We start from the raw sequence: 19,828 nt of genomic DNA, 5'->3' as shown, positions 1-19,828 counted from the left end.
TTTTTAAATGCCCCTTATTTCAGATTGCTGCTCAGGAAAGATATTCATTTATTGTAATCCAGGAGGCTTTTCTATATAAGCACAAAATAATTAATATGTAAGTGTCTGATGAGCTTCAGGCACCAACTTAAAACTTGGTGATTTCAGCACACTGCTTTATGAAACTGATTTGTTTTTTAAACCTTTGTCAGATGACCCATTTTTGTACTGATTATCCTTAATGCATTTTTGCTTGATTTTATATTGTTTTGATTTTAATGGAGATCCTGTAAACTACATATTGTATTGGCCTGAAAATAAGCTGCACTTTCCCCCCAAATCTGATCGTGAAAAGTTAAAGTGCGGCTTATATTTGCGACCTTATGCCATGTGAAAGTGGTGCGGCTCCACCTCCCAGGAAGCAGCCCAGGAGCGTGGGACAACGGCGTCCGTCCCATCCACGGCTCCCAAGCCGCCAAATTTTAAAGGTGCCGCCTATTTGCAGGTTTGGCTTATATTCCTGCCAATACTCTGCAATTTCTAAAATCCATTGATAACTTTGGGCTTTTCAGAAGTTTGATGGGGTGAGCTGAGCTCTTCTAAATGTAACTAGGGTAAGAAACAGTGACATGACAAACTGCACAGCAGAGGCTGTGCACAAACTATACCTTTTACAGCACATTCCAAGCATATTCGTTCCCTTGAAGAATTCTGGGCACTGTGGTTTGTTAAGGGCTCCTGGGAATTGCTACTCTGTGGGGTCAACTACAATGCCCAGAATTCACTGAGGGAAAGAATGTGTATAATGGGTACTACACACCCAAAGACAGCTAGGTCTTAGGGAAGGCAGTTCCTGAAGTAAGGAGTGGGGAGCAAAGCATCCTTGGTATCTGATCCCTTGGAAGTCCCTTGCAGGGGAAACAAGGCAATTAAAATAGATTTGCAGAAGTTTAATATACTGAGGCTGCAGTCCTATACACTCTGTACTGGGATTACACTGGAACTCAAGAGGGTACACTTTTGAGCAGACCTATACTGTATATGTGCTGCAAAAGGTTTGGGCTGGCCATGCTTGTGGAAAGGGTGAGGGTGAAATAGCAAAGGTCAGGTCGCAATCTGGCCAAGATGCACAACCATGTATTAATTATGCCTTGCCAGTGGTGTAACGTCAGGGAATTACATTGTGAATTGCCCTGAGACGTATGATGAAGGGCGGTATGTAAGTCTAAAAATAAAAATGTAAGTCTAAAAATAAAAAAGCAAGCAAGCAGGATTTTCTTTCACAGCGGGAATAAATTTTGGCGTGACATGGTAACTGATGGGATCTTCCTTGCTTTGGCAAGTGATTGAGATGATGTTTGTGTCAGATTAGCACAAACTGAGAAAGAAAATAATCAAGCAGAGGTTAAATACTACTTTTCTTTTCTTAGATAGGCTTCATATTTCATGCTAACTTTAAGAAAAAGTTAAGAAAATGGCTCGATTCAGGCAGTACGTCTAGATTTTGTTCATGCAGAATAGTTCACCACATCACAAATTACTGTAGTCTTCACTATATCTTTTTTAATTTAGTGTTTGGAGCAGCACTGATGTTTCACTTTATATTAGTATGAGTTGCTTCTTTGAATCCTGTGTGTTGATCTTGGATTATACCGAATGGTTATTTACCATAAATATTTCATAAACATTCCAGTTATTTTTTAATGACTCCTCATCTGCATCTTTCTCCAACCTATGAACAATGGCTCCATTCAATCAAAATGAAGCCATTCTGAAGAGACCAGCACATGGAATACATAAACAATTGCTTATGAAAATGTGCTCTGTGCCCATTATCCTTGAAGACACAAGTAGACTTTCAGCCTATAGGTCACATATACTGAAAATAAATAAAATCCACACAAGTTAATACTACAGAAACACAGAATGCTTATTTATTTTGCATAGTTTAGGCCTGCCCTTCATCATGTGATCTCAGCGTACGTTACAATATAATTAAAATAAGAATTCCAAACAAGTTCAGTCACGAAAACCTCCAGACTTGCAGCAGTAGCAAGCATCTCCAGGCAAAAATAGGTACATATTTGCCTAGTACCAAAACACTGGAAATATTGGTGCCAGTTGGGTTTCCAGGCAGAAAGAATTCCACAGGTGTGGAACTACCACAGGGAAGCCCCTACCTCATATAGAAGTGCAATTTTATCACATAAAAGCAGCAAATGTTATAAATTGCTCTGCTTCCAACATGACTTATACAGTGCAGCCATTCAAGCACTCTGTGAAATAAATTGGCTTGGATCCTTATAACCCCATGAATGGGAACTCTGCTCAAGGATTGTTTCTGCTGGCACCCGGTTTCCACCAATTGCTCCTTCATCTCCCTGTGTACCCCAAAAATCTGCTAAAGTGTTGTGGGCCCAGTTCAAGGGAGAAGGTGCTAGCCACAATCATCTAGCCACTTTTAAGCAGTGGTAACTTTCCTGAATCAAAAGCATTTCCACTAACAGAAGGGAAGCTCGGAATCCAAACCAGTGGTTGATTGAAATGCATTCTGCTGATATTCGAAGGGTGACAGGTGGCCAATATTGATCAAGTAATTCAGACTGATGAGTAGTCTTCCAAAGTAACAAACCATCACTGAATTTCTGTAATATAAACAATGAAAGTCTGAAGCTCGGCAGAGCTAAAGGTTTTATATGAGATCTATTTGTATAACAAATGTACATAAATGTATTCTGGTTGAAAATCAATAAAAATTTTATATATATATATATATACACACAATGAAAGTGTGGCGTGGGCGGGTGCTGCATTGAAAAAAGCCAGCAAAAACAAGACATTTCATATCATTTGGAGCTGATTAAGGCTATACCCCTTTAAAAAAATAAACGTGTGCAGCTGAGACAAAAATGGCCACAACTATAATACAGTGGTACCTTGGGTTACATACGCTTCAGGTTACATATGCTTCAGGTTACAGACTCCGCTAACCCAGAAATAGTGCTTCAGGTTAAGAACTTTGCTTCAGGATGAGAACAGAAATCGTGCCCCTGTGGTGCGGCGGCAGGAGGAGGCCCCATTAGCTAAAGCGGTGCTTCAGGTTAAGAACAGTTTCAGGTTAAGTACGGACCTCCTGAATAAATTAAGTAAATAATAATAATAATAATAATAATAATAATAATAATTTATTTATACCCTGCCCATCTGGCTGGGCTTCCCCAGCCACTCTGGGCGGCTTCCAAAAAAACATTAAAATACTGCAATACATTAAACAATAAAAGCTTCCCTAAACAGGGCTCCCTTCAGATGTCTTCTAAAAGTCTGGTAGTTGTTGTTCTCTTTGACATCTGGTGGGAGGGCGTTCCACAGGGAGGGCGCCACTACCGAGAAGACCCTCTGCCTGGTTCCCTGTAACCCGAGGTACCACTGTAGATATTAATGGCTTAGCAAACTCAGGTGCTGAGTTAAGATGGGTATGTAACCCAAAATGGGGCTACTGATGAATAATGGGAATGTTTGCACAAATAGAAGAAAGAAAAAATCTTAAGCAGGTGAAACTAACAGTTGCAACACTCTCCCCCCCAAAAAGCGCCTCGTGGAGGAAGTGGTCATGCCTTCATTTCCTGCCAATTCTTGAACCACAGCATATGCAGCAGCAGTTTCTCTCCCATGTTTTGCGACTGCACTCTACCCTTCCACCTTATAGGAATTCTGAGTTTCCAATGGCAACTTACAATGTGGAACTGCTAAATTATGTGTGAAAAGTAGAGAAATCGGCTATATGTGCATGCATGCAAGTGTTACATATACATGAAGACTGTGGCCACCATTTGGTCTCCAAGAGAGTCATATTTGAATCATTATACTAACGGAGTACTTTGCAAATTTACAAAGCCGCTTGCCTTAGTCACTCCCAATTCTTTCAGTTTATGTTTTCAAGCTTAATAAACCACTAAACAGCATTTTGAAAAAGTGTCTTTACTTTAATGAGCTTAGTAACATCAAATCAACAATACAAAAAATGTGATTTCTTTTTCTTAGCTTTATACATTATTGTGGACCACCTGAAAACTGGACTAAAAAAGCACCTCTCATTAGTCCTGGCCTAAATGTTTGCAGTACATAAAAGGATAGATATTACTATGCGTTTTGTGAATGAAATGTGAACATTAACTTAAATAGCATAGATATATAGAAGGAAGTGCACTGTGTAATACTACAAAAATGTATGTTAGTGTAGGATGAAAAATGTTAAATTGCCATTAACAAATCTGAAGTTACTATACACTGATTTTCAATGTCCTAGTTTTGGCTTGTTTAAATTATTTAAACTATTTAAATTATTTTAAATAGTAGTAAAATTTTAAATATTTAAAATATATTTCCTCTATGAAGACCTGTTTATTGGAAGACAGTTTGAGTTTCCTTTTTAACATATATTACTTAAAGCAAAAGGAAAATGATACAATGTTCTGTTAAAGAAGGCTGTACAATCCAGTTGTATCACTTTTGATGCAAACAGAGGCTTAAAAGGAGGAAAAATAATAATAAAATGATATACATCATTTAGAGATGTGGAAACAAAACAAATGTTGTTGGATTACCAATATGCAGGTGCAAGTATTTAGTTTAGCACAGTGTTATCGATTTGTTTGCTTGCCCCCACTGATAAATTAAAAAAGAATGAGAACTTCATGTTGATACATTTGAGTGAGTACTGAATATTTGGAAATCACATGCGCATCTGTAGCCAGCCAGTTCCACATTCTTGCAGTATTATGAGAATGCAGACACACGAGTGACGAGTGTGTACAATGTTGGTTAATGTATCCTATTGAAATCAGCTACATCACAATCCTAAATACAAAGTGGAAGAAAGTCTGAACGGTTTCAACATATATTGTATTTAGGTGAGGTTTCAGCTGCTCAAATCCTATAACTCTACTTATTGTAAGCGCACTGGCAATTCTCCAAAGCATATCCAGCACTCTCGCAAAATTGCTACTTGCAAGGGTGGGGGGTGTCCTTGGAAGGAAGAAAACACAAGGCGGCTGGCTAAGATGAGTAACGTTCAATTTTTATCCCAGAATATTTAGAAAATGTCTCTGAGCAAATAACCGTATTTCTCAAGTAACGTTGCTGTTACTCTGCCTCTTTATAGCTACAAAACATGTACCCTGAATGCAACAAATACACAATTATTGCTACAGCGAAGGCAAATTTCTTCAATCTGTTGGTATAAGATGCCTAAAATCTTCGCTTACATTTTATTTTATTTTCCCAATGGCATTTCATTCTCCTAAACTTGCTTAATTTTGGATACATAAAACACTCTGCCTAGCATGGTGATGTTCTCTGTTGTTTACAGGAACCATGGAATATGCTCAAAACTAATTAGAGGCTTCTCAATTAAGAGAGAAATGATGGTGTGCAATTGTGCCTAGGAATATACGCAGGCCCCTACAGCTGCAGACCTTTTCCTGCGCCACAGAGTCACAGAAGACATTGGGTGTGTTCCAAGATGTCCACACTTCATGTGGGACAGTGATTAGGCCTAATAGGCCTCACCAATGCTCAACATGAAGTTGTGTACCCTAGAACAGACACTCCTTGCAACGTACAGGCATTTCTTGAAACACAGGGAGGGCAAACAAGTTGATGAAAAAGAGTTCTCTGAGGGTAGGAAGTTGAACACCCATCTAGCAATACAAAACTGTCTTTTCCGTTCTACTCTCATATTCCTGAGTTTCTTATTTATCATTCACTTGATAAAAGTTGCCACCGACTCGGCACGATCCTCCCAATTACTCAGAAGTAAGTTGCAATGATTTAAATGAGACTTAGTCCTAGGTAAGTGGGCATAGGCTTTCATCCTGGGTCTACAACATGGGGCAACCCCAGCTCTTTTGTTTCATTAAAGTTTAATTACTAAACCAATATATGTGTACGCTTGTGTTGAGATGTATATTACTTTGCTGTAGAAGAACACATTTTGTTTTTGCACTTTGAACCTTCAGTGACTGGTTCTTAAGTATTTCAATTCTAAAATGAGAAGTATGGTAGTATCTTCCTCCAGCTGAGCAGGCTATTTACATGATGGCCCCAAGGATATTGCATCTACATTATAAAAAGACTTTCAAATATCTTCCTAACACAACATACTCTCACAGAGCAATGCTACAGATGCCTGCTCAAAAGAAAGTCTCAGAAGTTCTACAGGGCTTGGATAAGCAGGTAGATTGCAGCCTTAATTATGAATGAAGATGTACATTTGTTTGCAGGGAGTATGTATATATTGCTGAGGTTTCCAAGATAATTCAGCAGTATTACGCTTCTTTGTTCGCAGGTAAGATTCATGCCTGAAATGTTTCTAGGAAGAGGATCAAGATGCAGCCCTAACACTGGTACAGTTTGAGTCTAGACCATTAGTTCTTCTACAGAACTAGCAGAGATACAGCAAAATCACAGTCACAGTAATACAACTTGGCTTTTTCAAGGCAAGTGCAGTACGAAGATATTTTAAGACAAATATCAACAAGAAATTTACCAAAATTTTCATTGCATTCCCCCCCATCAGAAAAATGAAGTACCACCATATCCTACAATATAAAAACCTTTTGAAAATGCAGAGGTAAACCAACATAACAGGTATCAAGATCAAAAATGTTGTCCTTTGATATTTTGAAATCCTAGTTTAATTCATGATCACAGCCTTTCATTATTCTTTACAAATCTAAGGTGCAATGAACATATGTACAACTAAAGAAAATACACCATGCTACATACAAGAATATCCTGATTGGCTAGTGAATGAAGAATCCTGCTTTCTTGGCTGAAATTAAGGCACTAAGTGGCAGTGAAAGGACAAATGAATTATATATATATATATATATATATATATATTTATGTATATATATTATCTGACAAAAGTACAATACGTTTAGTCCTTTTACAAATCCAAGCAGAGGACTTACACATTTTGAATCCAAGACTGAGGTAAGGCATTCTGTTGGCAGATGAAGAAATTTTCCTACTGATCCAAGTTTAACACATTTGTAGTCTAAGTGGGACTACTGGTCCTACTGATTAAAAAAATAACCCAGCTGAGAAAGACAACTACAAAAGAACGTCTGAGGATTTGAAAAGGCACCAAGAAGCAAACAGTTCTGCCATTACCATTTTTTAAAAAACGTCAGCTGTGTTTAACACTGCATATATAGTCTATCCAATCATCAGTCTTCGGTATCCAGAAGAGAACTGTACTAGCTATTCAATGAAAATTTCAATTATTCATGTTATTTTAGTAAGAAATTTATTTTCAATTATCAGAAAATAAAATGCAGTGTTTAAACACAACTTAACTTATAAAGCAAACTTATAAAGTCTAGTATGTCTTATTCCTGGTTAACACTGGAGGAAACCTGTATAAACAAAAGGATCATCTTAAGATATAGTTTACAATATGAAATTAATATATAAAAATGAACAGAATTTACTGAAAACCATGAAAAGTGTATTACAAAGATACACAAAACAATTGTAAGCCACAATATTTTCTCTGTGAAAAATGCAACTATTTGTGAGATAAAATGTACAACTGATTTCTTTTCAAAGGGAAAAAAAGCACAGTATAAAGAAAAATACGTTTTTCTTCAAAATAAAAAATGGGGGAAATAGTTAGTCATTGTTTTTCATTACAATATAATTTGACACAAAATAGCTGTCAAAGGATTGCACCAACTCCATGTTCAGCCTCCTGAACATAACAGCAGTAAAAGGAGTCCATAAAGCAGAATGATAATTCTGAATTTGTGATGGCGATTATTCATGTACAGAATTTCATGTCATATTAGCTCTGTTTGCAAAATGTAGAAGACTCTACTTGATCAGACCAATGTAAATATTTGTTTACCACCTAGACTCTTCCTAGTGTACAGAGCCAGAAAAAGCCATGGTATTTTCACCGTAGCCCAAAAATATATATTTAGTGCATGCTTTGATCATTTCAAAAATAAACCTGTCATTTCAATACAAGAGTTTACAAAATAGGAAAAAAAAATCATTCTTCAGATTAAAAATGCAGTGAGGTTCATTTGTAGTTCCATTTTCATGGCAGCATAATTTTTCCACGGAACCAAGAACACCACAGATTCCTCAGACTCAGAATAGTCTGGCATGACCAGATTAACCAGAGCTTCTCTGACCTTTCAGTTTCTCATGATGAGTGCTATAGCGGAAAAAAATGTAACATCTGGGACAGTGTCTGTTATGAACATTTCTGCTGTACATGATTCAAAAGTTCACCAAACTTCTCAAAGAGGTCTTCTACCCATTTCATATTTTTCATGCATTGCTGTACAATCTCCTCCTGGCCTAGATCTGCACTCTTCTTTTGAACGGAAGAAATCTATTGAGGAGCAATGGAAGCAGGAGATTAGTTTGCAGGTATCTATTCATTCTCAATACTCTCAGAAGTCAGAGGTCTTATGTTTTAGTGGATTTATTCAGCCACCCACAAACCACCTGTGACCAAGGGACAAGCTCATAAACAAAATACAATGCACTGATACTAATGAACTTCCTTACACAGCCAAGAAGGTTTCTTGGCTGAAGCTCTGTTTCTGTACTCATGAACAACCTACAATATTATTTAACGACTTTACACTCCCTGCAGGTATGCAGCTTGCGAGTACTTCTGGGCCCAGTGCTGTCGCTTGAGGCTCAGGTGACCTCAGTGGTGCAGAGTGCCTTCCATTGGCTTTGACCAGGTTGCTTACCAGGGCAAGATGGTTTGACCATATAATACCAATCTAGCCCGACTGCATTGGCTGCCAATGATTTTCTGGGCCCAATTCAACCTGCTGGTTTTGACCTGTAAAGCCTTAAACAGTTAAGACTATACTACCTCAAGGACCGCTTCTCTCTCTATGAAGCAACTAGGACCCTGCAATCATCATTGGAGGCCCTTCTTCACGTGCCCCATTCACAAGAGGCCCAGAGGCAGGAACACAAGAATAGGGAATTTCTGTGGTGGCTCCCTCAGGGAGGCTTGCTTGGCACTTCATTATATATCTTTAGGCACCAGGCAAAAACATTCCTCTTCTTTCAGGCCTTTGGCTAATTATACAATCTATGGCCTTTTAAACTCTCTGTGTGTGTGGCAGCAGGGAGTACTGATTTTGTTTGTTACTATGGTATGGATTTTTGTGTGTTTTTCTATTGCAACCCTGTATAAAAGTAACTAAATACCATAAATAAAATTGGCAAGTTTTTCCTTTTGTCTGAGCTACCTGCATTCATTTCAATCCACACAAATTGTTCAATGACTTAAGAAGCTTTCAGAATAACCTTAATGTTTCCTGCTCACAAAAGCTCTTGAAAACCCCATATTACTGTAACCAACAAATCTTAGTATTTTAACCAGTATAACTTCCACAGCATGATTTTTATTTATTTTATTTCAGAATTTATGAACTACTCCTAGATTTATAGATAAATGTAACAGAATCAGATAGAAAAAACTAAAAAATTGCTATCATCAACTTGATAAAAACTGACCTCAACTTTACACCTCAGAAACATGTGGTATTTGTAATGATGGAGTGAGTGATATAAAGAGCACAATGATATCTTTTCTGGATCTACAGCAAACTCCTGCAGAGAAAAATAGTTTTTATTAGCCATGAAGTTAACTATGAACTGATGAGTTTATTGGTACCAATAATTATTCTGACCACTCAGAGATAATATGCACTTGTGAATACATTCATCCACAAAAGGCCTGGGTATAGATTAATCCTTCAGTTCGCAAATGGAACTGAGATCCAGCAGTGACTCTTGGAAAGGGGGCTGAGGGAGGCACTGCTCATTGTATTTCACCTTCCCATTGCAGTCCCTGTGCATCCTCCCACATTGTTCCAGTGGCTCTTCCACACTCCATAGCAGCTTTTCACGGGACACAGGGGGACTGGCAAAAATAACCCAGTTCCTGTGAATGGAGTTCACCCTTCTCAGTTTATAATGGGAGCCCCGGTTTAGTGCCAGCTAACACTACCCTGCGATTCTGCCCAGTAAAGCTTAACAGGGCTTGGGATGTCAATTTCATGCCCTTTAAGTTTTACCCTGTCAAATGATGATGCCTGGGTCCTCTTCCCTCTGATGTGCTTCTCAGATATCACAATGGATGAATAGGTGAATGCTTGTTTCTTGTTCACTCTCAGATTCTATTTTCTCTTAGGCATTTCACCCCCTTGCGCTGAATTCCCTCTGTCCAAACATCACTGTGCAGCTGCCTTCAGTTTGCTGCTGCAACTCCCCCATCTCCCTAACATTTCTCTCTCTCCCACTTCAAATTGCGGACTACTTATTTCCGTTTCCTATACTGATAAAAAAACCCTTTCAGGAAATGTCTTCCATTATTACCACCTGGGTACCTTATGATGGCATTCAACGAAAGCAGTTCAGTGGGGAAAATATTTGCCAGATAGTTCAATGTCTAGGGCTTGCAGAGGCACAGATTTGGAACAGAGATTTGGAGAGCCACTGCAGTTGCTTACCTACAGTACTAACATGTTTTGATACAGGTAGAAGTCAAATGTGAAAGCTACTATGTAGGGGGTTAAATGGGCAACAAGGTAAGTGCAAAGGAAGCCATAAAGAAAACTGTCAATATTATCAGCCATAATGGCAGATCTGGAACCATCAGAGAGATGCTTACAGTAAATCTGACTGCACATCAGCTTAGAAGTCCCATTTGAGTTCAGTGGGGCTTACCAATTCTCAGGGTAGGTGCATGTAGGTCTACAGCCTCCAAAGGACCAAATAAAAAAAGGGGGGGGGGTAGGTCAGTACTTTCATGTAATGGCTCATTCGTAAGGGAAATGAATACCTCCTGTTGTGAAATGTTTCATTTAGAGAGCCCCTTTTCTATTCTCTACTTCAACATATTTACCTTTTTAAGAATACAATTTCTTACTGGGCTTCAAAGGATAATGATCAAAGGAAATGAAACAAGTCAAATAATTTTTTTTAACTACTGTCAATTGATTTATGAATTTCTTTTTGAAAATCCACAACTGGAAAGCATAAAGTTTAGTACCACATTTTAGATAATGCATACAAAGAAGATGATTCTAGTAAGGATATTAGTGTTCTATTAAAAATATAGCAGCAAACCAACCCCAAACACTTAAAAAAACACACATACCTGTGCTAATTTTGAGGCTGCTTTAGAAATCCTCAGTGTTTTCTTGTTATAAGCTTTGCCATTCATTTTGATTCTAGGAATTACACTCACTCCAGTTTTTGTTTTAGAATCTCGATTGATTACAGTCAGCTCAGGGAAGCTTTCCAAAGCAGCCTTAGAAGAGAGCAAAAAGGCAGAAATTTACACTGTGCAGGATTCCACTATGTCAAATTAATAAGCAACAAATTTTATTAGAATTCTTTGATAAAATAAGTCTTTAAAAGAATGCAGGAGCCGTTACTGTTATTCAAGTTCTTAAAAATACATTCAGTTAATCCTGTTCAGGTGATTTACCTAATTAAGGTAAGATATAGTTTCATATTATGCTAACTGATGTTTACAGGAAGTCTCTCTTTCATCTGAAAATGCAGGATTATAGCGGGGCAATTTTTATCTGAAGGGATAAAAATATATACAAGAAATCCAATAGGAATTTGCACTGATGTTTTATTTGCTTTGTATGATTAGACATCACTTCCCAAAAGATCTCAAGCAATGTAAGAGCAGTAAATAATTAATAAAACCATTTTAACTATCAATACCTTGAGTGAACGCTCCAAGCTCAATTTGGACAGCAGCCTTTTTCTATTGTCATTTAGCATGCCATCGATTTTTCTCATATGAGGCAAAAGCAGCTCATCTGAAAAAGCAGAACACAATGTATGATACTTCAAAGCAAAGCAAGCACTGGCCAGAAGCAGAAAAGAGGTAAGAAAAAGAGTCACAAACGAGCTCAGTAAAATATACCCAGATGACTCAAACAAGTTAATCTGTATTTGTAATCTATATTTCAACTTATTTTGTATTTTATATATTGGAGTTTACTGTATACAGCTTAGATAATCAGTTTGAAGCAGTATCTAAACAAGCAAGATCTCTTGCTTGCCTAGATGGGAGGATTGAGGCATGTGTGTATAGAAACCTGACTTTTGCATGACTGGAATTAGCCTACAATACAAAGAGTCAAATCTGCCCACCCATCTTTGCCTCTGGCCCCTCCCACCATTGGCATGTGGCCCCTCCCCCTAGGAGGCTGCCCCTACCAGTGATCTACAGACTACCATTTGGGACCCCTGAACTCTAAATGCTTATGATCTTAAGCTGATGTCTTATCCGTTCCTTGAACAAAGATATCATATGGGAAACAGAAATAAGCTACACAAAGTGAAAGGTTGAACACACTGTACCATTGCTCCTCTCCAACGCCAGCATAGTATCTGGATCCAAGGCAATACTAACAAGCAGTTCCATGTAGCTCCTAAATGTTTCTTTCATAGCTCTGGTGTTCAAAAAACGAGCAATAATAGGAGCTGGAGGTGCAGTGTCTGAAATACAGTATCAGAAATACAAATATATTGTTCCAATTGCATTTTGTTTACAGGCCTAGAAATTTATTACGATTCTGGTGACCTCTAGTGACCATTCAAAGAAATACAGATGGTTGTTGTTGTTTAGTTGCGTCTGACTCTTCGTGACCCCATGGACCAGAGCACACCAGGCACTCCTGTCTTCCACTGCCTCCCGCAGTTTGGTCAGAACAGATGGTTAGTATGCATTATTTTAGCAAGGACTGAGTTGTTAAGATCCTTAACAGTTGAAAAAAAGCTTCAAATAATTTAAACAAGAACAACAAAATATGGATTCTGACTGGATTAGTTATAAGCTGAAAAATAGTGCTTAGGAGCAGTTTTTATGATTATAAGGTAAAAGGTAAAGGTACCCCTGCCCGTACGGGCCAGTCTTGACAGACTCTGGGGTTGTGCGCCCATCTCACTTAAGAGGCCAGGGGCCAGCGCTGTCCGGAGACACTTCCGGGTCACGTGGCCAGCGTGACATCGCTGCTCTGGCCAGAGCCAGAGCCAGAGCCAGAGCCGCACACGGAAACGCCGTTTACCTTCCCGCTGGTAAGCGATCCCTATTTATCTACTTGCACCCGGAGGTGCTTTCGAACTGCTAGGTTGGCAGGCGCTGGGACCGAGCAGCGGGAGCGCACCCCGCCGCAGGGATTCGAACCGCCGACCTTTCGATCGGCAAGCCCTAGGCGCTGAGGCTTTAACCCACAGCGCCACCTGCGTCCCCAATTCAAGCTTAAACTTTTTCTTCATTTTGGAAAATTAGCATCCTTTGCTTTGAAAACCTAAATGAAACATCTGAAAATAACATGGCTGCTACAGAAGAATTAACCAATACCCAAACACACTGCAAGTGCCACTTAAAATTAAATGTCAAAGAAGTCATTCCTAATAAGGACAGTGGAGTGGAGACTTGGGAGAAATCTTTCTGCCTGACAGAAATTGCCAAAGGTCAAACCAATCCACAGAGTGTTACTGACCCTATAGCCAACACTGCCTGCCTCATCTCTTAGATGCCTATGTGTTCTTGAGCATGCTGTCTGCAAAGAGTTGCAAATGTGTTGGCATTCCATGTGATTGGGCTTCCCAACCATGTGGGGTGCTTATACATGTATGCATGTAAGCATCCCTTCATAGACACTGAGCTCAACAAGCAAACATTTGGTAACATTGAGCTGATTCCAAGAGGTGTAGCCCCTGTTCCCTCCTCCCTATGCAAAGTAAATACGTGCTGGCAATGTCTGCATAAGACTCTACTCATCCCACGTTATGAAGCAATATAAAAAAAGTTGCCCTCTTCACAAATGGTGGCTTTGAAATGTTCACAATTACCATGCAACAAAACGGAAAATTACATTTTGTGACGCCATGATTCTACTAAAAGGGGGTAGGAAGAGCAGCACCAAAAGCAATAGAAGTCATGAAAGAGGCTGAGCCTCAAAGTGGTACCAGTAATAAATCTTTACAAAATAAAGTTTTTGCAAAATAAAGTCCTGTTTCGGTTAAAAGCAACCTTCTTCGGGGCACTTATTAAGAATGAGGTTTTCCTATCAAGTTAGCACCTCTCCACCAAGTTTTGCTGAGAAATTTGCAATGCTTATTAATTTTTTTTGAAGATATTACATAATCAGAATACCTAGTTTTGACATTGTGGCACTTACCTTCCTCGTCACTCTGGAGTTGAGGGGCAGGGGGCAATTCTTCTTTCCATGTTTTCCGTTTCTTTGGTGGCGGTTCTGCCTTTATCTTTGGCTGCTTAGCTTTGGGTTTCACTACAGAAACTTTTGTTGTTGCAGGTGTGGTTTTTGATGCTGGAGGCTCAGGAGATTTGTTGATGCTAGTGCTTGGCTTACAATGGACAGGCCTACAAATTGAAAGCGAGAGTAAATGAAAGGAACTATTGTGAGTACGGGGACGTGGGTGGCGCTGTGGGTTAAACCACAGAGCCTAAGGCTTGCCGATCAGAAGGTTGGCAGTTCGAATCCCCGCGATGGGGTGAGCTCCCGTTGCTCAGTCCCTGCTCCTGCCAACCTTGCAGTTTGAAAGCATGTCAAAGTGCAAGTAGATAAATAGGTACCACTCCGGTGGGAAGGTAAAGGGTGTTTCCGTGCGCTGCTCTGGTTCGCCAGAAGTGTCTTAGTCCTGCTGGCCACATGACCCGGAAGCTGTACGCCGGCTCCCTCGGCCAGTAAAGCGAGATGAGCACCGCAACCCCAGAGTTGGCCACGACTGGACCTAATGGTCAGGGGTCCCTTTACCTTTACCTTTTTATTGCGAGTACGAGTTTCACCTTTATAAACTGAATTAACCTCATTTAGGTTATTCATTAATTTAACCTCTATTATTCTCTCTGCATTAATGCCTTTATGGACTTTTACTCCATTTTCACCTGCAGACAAGCACAATTGTTTAAATGATCTAACTGCTGGGAAAGATCCACTGCAGCATGAGCAGGCAGACCTCTTCTGCTCATGCAACAGGGCTTCTTCTTCTCGTCCTCCCCCTGGACTCTGCACCCACCCCAAAAACAAATCTGCTCCAGAAGGGCGGAGCAGCTGATGAGAGCAGAGTGAGAGGAACTGGATGAGGAAGAACTCCTGTTGCAAAGCAGATTTCCACTGTGCAAGTGAGTGGTCATGATTAGATACAGCACACGGGTTCTGAATGTGTTGTTAGCTGGTAATCTGATGTGTTCAAATTCACTCATGCATATGCCAGGTTGCTCCCACCCAACCATTAGCTGCTGAAAGACTAACTAGTAGAATTTTGTGAATGGGGGAAAGAAGGAATGTCGCTTCTCATTTAACAGCAATCAAGCTCCACAGAAGGAACTAAGATGAAACCCAAAGAATGACACTATTGGCTGGGGAAAAACATATCTATGAACAACATCACACAACTATGATTTAGAGCACTGCCAATGGGCTGCAGAGAGTCTTAGGGTCATGTGCTCATCATAATTCAATTTGTAATTCAATTCAGTTGTAAGGCAGCTTACAACATGAAAAGATTCACATAATTATAAACATAAGTAGTCATAAACAATAAACAAAACACACCAAAAAGCAGCCAACCATAATAAACCATAAGATCCAAAAATAAAGATCCAAAAATTAGTAGCAATAACAGCAACAAAAAAACCCCCAAAGCAATACTCCAACCCCAGAGTCTGTTCAGCAGCCTCAGCTTTCGTAGCTAGAGTCTGTCAGGCCTTCCCAAGCCAGGTGGAAAAAGGCTAGTAAAGCAGGGAGCAGGTCTTCCAGGACTCAGAGCTAAGATGCTCCCGTTCTGTTCTCCATTGTACACAAGGAGAGTGAAAGTTCCATATTCTCTTTTACCTAAACCTCAGTTCCCAAAGTTTGTACATAATGGGAAACAATGGTTTAGTCAAAAGTGAGCAAAGATACCTTCCCTCCTCCTCTTATACATGGAAGAGAACCATGCACGCCCAAAGTGTGTAATTACGCAAACGAGTCCACATTTTCAGTCTATTCTATTTGTTGCAACTACAAATAAATATTATGGATGTCTGCTGTAAAAAAATACAAAATATTTCTGTTAAAATCTACAAATGTTAAAGCTTTTCTTTTTGACACTTTATCTTATCAAAATAAAATACCTTGCAGACGGTACAGGCTTATTTCTGGGTCTCTTGGAACACACTCTGACATACTCTTTCTTGTTTGTATTTTCTATAAACTTCACGTATACCCTTTTGTACTTTGATTTTGCGTCTCCAAAATACCCAAGATACTGCAACGAGAGAAAAACGCAGACATAGTACATGCAGATTCTTGCACTCGATTTTGTACAGGATAATTTATACCTAAGTTTAAATAATGGGTTGCGTCCAGATATAAATGTGAGCACAAGGCATCTATCCCTCCTGAAGGTCCTCCAGGAAAGGGATGGGATGTAACATGGGGCAGTTGAAGTAGGTGGGAACTAAGCCCAAGAGAGGCAGTGTAATAATGCACCCCCCCAAAAAAAAGCTAACACTATATTAGGCTGCATCAACAGAAATATCGTGTCCTGATCAAGGGCACTATTCTGCCTTGGTCAGACCACACCTGGAATACTGTGTCCAATTCTGGGCACCACAATTTAAGCAGGATATTGACCAGCGAGAACATATGCAGAGAAGAGCAACCAAGATGATCAAGGGTCTGGAAGCCATGCCTATTTTATTTATTTTAAATTTGTATACCACCCTTCATCTGTAGATATCAGGGTGGTTCAGAATATTAAAAAAATACAATATGAGGAATGGTTGAGGAAAATGGGTATGTTTAGCTGGTTTAGCTGGTAAAGAAGACAGTGAGAGAAGATATCATAGCCATCTTCAAATATCCAAAGAGGGAACAAGCTTGTTTCCTCCTGCTCCAAAGGCTAGGACCCAAACTAATGGATTTAGGAGATTCTGACTAAACATCAGGAAAATTTTTGATGGTAAGAGCTGTTGGACAGTGGAAAAGATTCCCACAAGAGGTGATGGACTCTTCTCCTTTGGAGGTTTTTAAGCAGAGACTGGATGGCCATCTGTCATGCATAATCTAGCTGAGATTCCTGCACTGCAGGGAGTTGGACTAAATGTTCCTCGGAATCCCCTCCAATGCTATGGGTAGAGTTTTCACTTGTGAAAATCCTGATGCAACCAAATAAATAGAGTTAAGCTTATCACACACTCCAAGTTAAAAGAATCAGCATATAAAATTTAGATCATGTATTCATCACTAAGTAAAAAGAATGTCTAATAGGTTACTCTTTTATAAGCACATCCTTTAGCCTGAAGGTTTTGGTAGAATTCAACACACCAGTTTAGCTCAAAGGCACATAATATGTAATGTGCCTGGTCTGTGTTTCTGAAGCTTAAGGCATTAGGTGCTCATTTATAGTTGGGAGAATTAGAAATGATCCTTCGGTGGGGGAATAAAAGACCCAGTGGCCTTTCAAGTAGTTTCTGATTATTATAGTTAGTAACCACACATTACCTGATTTGCACGTCACAGCAGGTTATGGCTGCCATGAACAAGGAATGGAGCAAGCAATGAATGCCTGGGAAGGGAAGAAGGAGGAGGTGGCAGCAGGAGCACTCCTTTCTGCCAGCCGTGGCCTATGAAAGAACTTCTATTATCATAGTGACTACAATGTCACAGGGTTCTTTGTTGCTGAGTACCAAGATTAATGTGGAATCCTTGTACGTACACTGTTAGTAGCTGTGAACTCTCTCTGTCCATCTCGCACTTCAGGAACAAACTTCTGCAACAAAGCTTTTTGAACCTTCCAGATGGCTGGAGGCTCTGTCCCTGTTTTTAAAGCAACCTGCAAGGGAAAAAAGCAACCATTTCAATTAGTTTTATGCAGCTGAAGTGATTAGTTCCAATTGCACCCTACCTTCATGAGTTTGTATATTTTACACAGTATTTTATGTTTTCAATAGCAGCTCTCAAAACATACTGTGATGATTGCAATTGCCACTTGAAGGTCAAACTGAAGGGTGTGGGCCTTCCCAAGCATATAAATTAAGACCTTTGGCCCTCAAAATATTGCTAGACTACAACTCCCATCATCCCTATTGACTATGCTGGCTGGGGCCAATGGGAATGGGAGACCAACAGCATCTAATAGGCTACAGCAGGTTTGCCACCCCTGGTATACATGAACATAATACTTCTCATGGGAAAACCCAGCACTCCATCCACTGCACCACACTACCACAAGCCCCTCTTCCATTATTTTGAAGTTGTGACAACAAAACAGCAAATGGAAATATCTCATATTTGTGATCTTTCCAGTGAACTGCCCTGAGACCTACGGGTATAGGGCGGTATATAAATTCAATAAAATAAAATAAAAACACACACACATCTCCCCCTATTTAATGTTTTAATAAGGCCATTTGAAAATGCTGTAAAATTATACAGAACTATCAAAACCCAACCAAACAGAATTTACTGCAGATCTGAATACAGCAGGACCTCGGGTTACGTTACCCTTTGGTAGCGTAAACTCCAGGTTGCGAAAGCAGCAAACCCAGAAGTGTTTCGCCACTCGCGCATGCGCAGAAGCGGTCTCTCTGGTTGCGAAAATTTCAGGATATGGCTGGACCTCTGAAATGTATCCTGTTCACAACCAGAGGTACCACTATACAAGTAAATGACAATTGAGAATTGTCATATCTGCCCCAGAGATGATATTGAGTTAACAAGTTGTATTGAGGGTGGGCTGTTGTTTTCTTGTTTTTAGAGAGTGATGGGCACAACTATAGCCTGTCAGCTCAGGCATCACGCAAAACTAATTACCACAAACCCACTGAAACTATAGTTTCCACTTCTGGTTTAATGGCCAATTTCAAACCATGGTCTATCAACTTAGATATCAAGCAAAACCAGTTAAATTTCCTAAACAATGTTTTAGCAGGATCTCAATTTGTGTCTCCACGTAACAAGCAATCATAAGATTGAAAAGTAATACATATACATTTACAAACGCTAGTCCCTTGTTATCAGAAAAGATTTGTACATATTTACAGTAAAGTACCAAAAATGTCAAAGCTACAAGATACCAAGAAAAGGAGATAAAATTACACATGGCAGGAAATACTCTTTGATCAGTGTGTTCTCTTAAATTGCTCAAAGCAAAATTATTGATTACCTTTAGTAATTCTATATCTTCAATCTTCACTACAAATTCATCACGTTCTCTGTACACGCCCTCGCCTCCACTTTCTCCGTCGTCGTCCTCAATATATCCTTCTATTGCAGCAGTTGCCTGTGTTTTTGCTAAGTGTTCTGTAAGAACTCTGCTCATCTCATGTTGCACTAAACACATTTTCACCTGAGAATCTGCCACAGAACTAGTTGTTTCAGTAGATTCCTTCCTTACGACAGTATTGGTGGTGGCATTAGATACAGTCTTGATGATTTCTGAAGTAAAAAAAAAGCATTTTTTCATATTTCAATTAACAACTGTTTTCAGCTTATCGTAAGCCACTTAAAAATTGTTCCCGAGTAGAACAAAATGCTAGTTCCACTGATGACATTAGGAGGATTCCATATCTGAAATCCTAGGCTACTGTATGTCTAACGTATTTACTTTTCATTAAAAATTAGTGCAGCATACCAGAAAAAGACTGAAGCTTCAACACCATCCCCCAAAAGAAATCAAGGCACCCTCAAATTTGAAAGGTTTGCTGCTTTGAACTACATATGGAAGAAATTGGATCCTCAGAGTGCTAAAAGGGAATGCAAGA

General features: G+C 39.4%; 1 protein-coding gene across 1 annotated transcript in view; it reads right to left on the bottom strand.

The window, feature by feature from the left end:
• Positions 1 to 3,941: 3,941 nt before the first annotated feature.
• Positions 3,942 to 19,828, bottom strand: part of QSER1 (glutamine and serine rich 1) — a 39,847-nt gene continuing 23,960 nt past the window's right edge. The window contains exons 5-13 of the mRNA XM_079985824.1: positions 19,231 to 19,502; positions 17,782 to 17,898; positions 16,196 to 16,329; positions 14,238 to 14,440; positions 12,412 to 12,549; positions 11,767 to 11,864; positions 11,186 to 11,338; positions 9,538 to 9,633; positions 3,942 to 8,386 (exon numbers count right to left, since the gene is read on the bottom strand). Of these exons, the coding sequence (XP_079841950.1) occupies positions 8,246 to 8,386; positions 9,538 to 9,633; positions 11,186 to 11,338; positions 11,767 to 11,864; positions 12,412 to 12,549; positions 14,238 to 14,440; positions 16,196 to 16,329; positions 17,782 to 17,898; positions 19,231 to 19,502 (1,352 nt within the window). The 3' untranslated portion in view covers positions 3,942 to 8,245. The remainder of the gene's footprint in view (positions 8,387 to 9,537; positions 9,634 to 11,185; positions 11,339 to 11,766; positions 11,865 to 12,411; positions 12,550 to 14,237; positions 14,441 to 16,195; positions 16,330 to 17,781; positions 17,899 to 19,230; positions 19,503 to 19,828) is intronic.

Source organism: Podarcis cretensis (genome assembly GCF_951804945.1).
Source record: "Podarcis cretensis genome assembly, chromosome: 1".
Classification (NCBI taxonomy): Eukaryota; Metazoa; Chordata; class Lepidosauria; order Squamata; family Lacertidae; genus Podarcis; species Podarcis cretensis.
The sequence above is the reverse complement of the archived record's forward strand: the minus strand, read 5'-3'. Positions and strand labels throughout refer to the sequence as shown.